The following is a 3,643-nucleotide window of genomic DNA, read 5'->3' as shown; positions in this document are numbered from 1 at the left end:
TCACGACTGCATTCCTGGCCAGCGGCGCTGACTATGTGCAGAAGACAACCAGCCGCGAACTACATCACACCCGTCGCGTACATTCAAAACACTCGAAAGAACAATGCAGTCGATAGATAGATAGATAGATAGATAGATAGATAGATAGATAGATAGATAGATAGATAGATAGATAGATAGATAGATAGATAGATAGATAGATAGATAGATAGATAGATAGATAGATAGATAGACAGATAGATAGATAGATAGATAGATAGATAGATAGATAGATAGATAGATAGATAGATAGATAGATAGATAGATAGATAGATAGATAGATAGATAGATAGATAGATAGATAGATAGATAGATAGATAGATAGATAGATAGATAGATAGATAGATAGATAGATAGATAGATAGATAGATAGATACGCTCAAAGTCACCGAAGTTCGCTAAAAAATGCTTCGCAGTTAAAATATCCCAAATCCATTGTTAACGTACGTTTAAACCCTTCCCGCTATACGCGGGTGGGAATGTACTGCAGGTACGGGGGTATCTTTCACTGGTGAAGGGCAATTTTATGTTTACCCAGGAACGGCAACAACACACCTTGGTAATTTCAACGTGATAGCGTCAAAAAAAGCTGATATCAGCAGCGTTGACTATACAACTTCAAAAAATAAAAGTCATGATCCAAGCGGGATTAGAACACAAGAATTTTTTGTGGAAAAAAAGTATTCTACCACTGAGTCACGAAAGGTTTCCATATTGCTTTGTAAAATAACGCTAATCAGGAGAAATATAGGTAAATCGTCGATTGCGGCTGTAGTGCCTGCTAGCCAATTTTACGAAGATTACATGTGTAGTCCTTTTATACAGCCGTCATGTTGGATTATCGTCGTTAGTTGTTAGATGCCAGCCCCTTGAAGTTGATTTATGTTGCCCATCCTCGCGAGCAAAGGTGCTACACACCGCCTTACAGCTCTTGGTGTTACTAGGTCTTATGTTATTCTTCGCATCGTTACGCAAGTGTGAAGAAACGGTCATATTACAGATAAGCGACTGTTAAACATATCTGTACAGCATTTGTACATATTTTTGATGTCATTTCGTAACATTCAGCACTTACAACACAGTCTACTTCCATCCGCATGCTTCGCATAACGTTCATTTCCAAGGTGCATGGTGTCTTCAGAAATTTCAACATTTTTGAGGGCGGTAGGCCGACAAATTTTGTCAACAAAGTCAGTTAACCCACATTTGAATGAACAGTTGTTGCGTGTTGTGCCCCCAAACACAAGCAAATGGTACCTGCGCGTCATCGAAGCGGTATTTAGAATAGACACAAATATGTGCATCTATACATGGTAAATAATTGCTGTATGACGCCACCCTCACTATAGAAAAACAGATTTATTTGACACGCCTCGGTTGCAAGTCCGTTTTATGAAAGTTATGCTTCTTTTGCCTGTGTCTAATTGCCCGCTGAATGTCTAACGTACTAAATTGAACGCACGAGGTTCTCTCGATGGTTAGGCCACACGAGAACTAGCCATAGATTGTGACCAATTTCCGTGCCATGTCTGTGAGTCCGAGCTGGTTCTCACTTTAATGACGTCAACAACGCCTCCCAAATATAAAATAGACTTAGAACGAAGTACACGTTACACGACTTCATTATTAAAACTTTATTCGTCACATAGCTAGACACATCCCGAGCACTGAAAATTAATGTTGTTAAAGGTATACATATGTTAATGACGTGTTATCAGCCCTGCATGCTAGGCCACGTCATGTATTCGTAAGGTACGTTGCACTGAGTGTTCCAATACGTAGTGGGTTGATTGGGCGCCACGCTCGAGCTGACGTGGTCGATCTGTGTCGTAGTTCTGGCCGGTTCAGATGCTTCTCATTCGACAAGAGACCTTGTTTTAAAGCTGAAAAAAATAAAGAAGAAGGAAAAGCAGTGTTAATGTAGGTGTCCAAATGAACTTAAGGACCAATTTCACACGCCTCGAACGAATGAACGTTCAAGGAGAGCACAATTTTGCACTTATCAAAATGACGATTGCTTTGCCACTCTTGCGAAAATTGTCACGCATGGAAAGGTCAGGCAGACTTCCCAGAGCAGCGCTTTCCCCAAAAATTACGAACTCCGTGAACACTATGGGTGTTGTAAGTCACCGCTTCTAGCGCAATACTTTAACGTGAAACAGTTTAGTGATATATGAGCATATACCATTGCAAATTTACCCTAGGACGTCGGGTAAAGTTAAAATTGTATATCGGGCCAATCTACTCATCTAGTTTGCAAAACTGCATATTAAGAAAGTGCTTGTCGAATTTGGCAACAGAAAGCTCGAAAAGTGCATCAGTCGAGGAAAAACACAGGTAAATCGGAGCACTACAACGTGTCTTCGTGCCTGCGCCTGAACCCCTGGCTCGGCTGCACGGTTTAAACGCATCGCGAACTAATTTTGCCTCACCGTGTAACATGTCGGCGTTGGCAGTCGCTTGAAGGGTGCGTGGGTGCATCGAGGCATGACGAGCGTTTTTCGAAGCCTTCCTAGGAAGACTGAGGCTGGGCCAAAGCGACAGCTGCCTGGTGCGCCGAGTCCAGGTCGTTGAAAGTGCCGCGCGCAAAGCCTATAGGATCGCCGCCGAACATCTTGGCGAGGAATTGCTTTTCAGCGTTGGAATATCCCTCCGGCGGTCTGTAGACGGCAACGCACTTCTGCGCCGCCCAGAAACAGAAGCAGTACAGCTGGTGAGCCGTATTTGGGTCGTCGCTTTCAGGAACTAACCCGCACATATGGGTAGTGCCACTCCAGATCTTCAACGAATGAGCAAAGCCGCGGTTCGAATCCATCTCGATCAAGTACTGCATCACGAGAGTGGCTTTGGGAAGAGGCACGTGATAAAGAACCCAGGGTCTAATCAGGTTCTTGGCCATTAGAGACGAGTAAATTGCGCACATCTCGCTCAGACGACTATTTGTGATGCGGATAGCAGTTAAATGCCCACGGATCATGGACACTACCACTGGCAGGGGATGGCCTCTGATCTTAAGACCGCAGAGGAACTCTTCGTCGCCCAGGGAATACAGTTGATCAACTGCAATGCTGCTGAGGCAGTGGCACAGCCTGTCGAGGTCTACAGATGCCATATCAAGCAATGCAAACGGTCCCGAGGAAACGCTTGCCGTTGAAATGGAAGTGGCCGGTCGTCGATTGTTTCAGTACCCTTGTTCGTCGCTGACTTTCCCCGCCGGCTCCGCGGAAGCGCGCGCCGCTGCACAGTCCGTATTCTACTGAGTCTCCCGTGCGTATGCGAGGAATTGCTGCAGTGATTGCTCTTAAAACGTACACGTATCTTGTGCGATCTTGATAAAGTACTACCGAGATTACCACCAGGGGAAGCTCTGTTCTGCGTTTGGAAGCGTTTCAAATAGAATTTACTTTCAAGCGTTAGATTCTCGAGAGTTAAGTCACGTGAATAGAGACGCCACTGATGATGCCACAGGTACACAGGGCACTTGGTTGTCTTTCTCTTGTCGTAAGGATGCAGGCTGAAGCCTCCTCCAACAACATGCTAGCGATGTCACTCGCTTTCCCGATGGGTAGGGAGGTTCCTTGTAGTTCATCAGCCTCTGCACGGA

At 44.7% G+C, this 3,643-nt stretch overlaps 1 protein-coding gene across 1 annotated transcript; it reads right to left on the bottom strand.

Moving 5' to 3' along the window:
* Positions 1-1,658: 1,658 nt before the first annotated feature.
* Positions 1,659-3,294, bottom strand: LOC119165826 (uncharacterized). Its single transcript, XM_075871814.1, has 2 exons — positions 2,472-3,294; positions 1,659-1,922 (listed from the first exon to the last, which is right to left on the bottom strand). Exon 1 carries the CDS (start codon positions 3,149-3,151, stop codon positions 2,552-2,554), a length of 600 nt encoding a protein of 199 aa, XP_075727929.1. The 5' UTR covers positions 3,152-3,294; the 3' UTR covers positions 1,659-1,922; positions 2,472-2,551.
* Positions 3,295-3,643: the final 349 nt, after the last annotated feature.

The sequence above is a fragment of the Rhipicephalus microplus genome, chromosome 8 (assembly GCF_043290135.1).
Source record: "Rhipicephalus microplus isolate Deutch F79 chromosome 8, USDA_Rmic, whole genome shotgun sequence".
Lineage (NCBI taxonomy): Eukaryota > Metazoa > Arthropoda > Arachnida > Ixodida > Ixodidae > Rhipicephalus > Rhipicephalus microplus.
This window is presented reverse-complemented; position numbering and strand designations above follow the sequence as displayed.

Coding starts and splice junctions, on each gene's coding strand:
- LOC119165826 (XM_075871814.1), bottom strand. CDS start 3,151: ATGGCATCTGTAGACCTCGACAGGCTGTGCCACTGCCTCAGCAGCATT.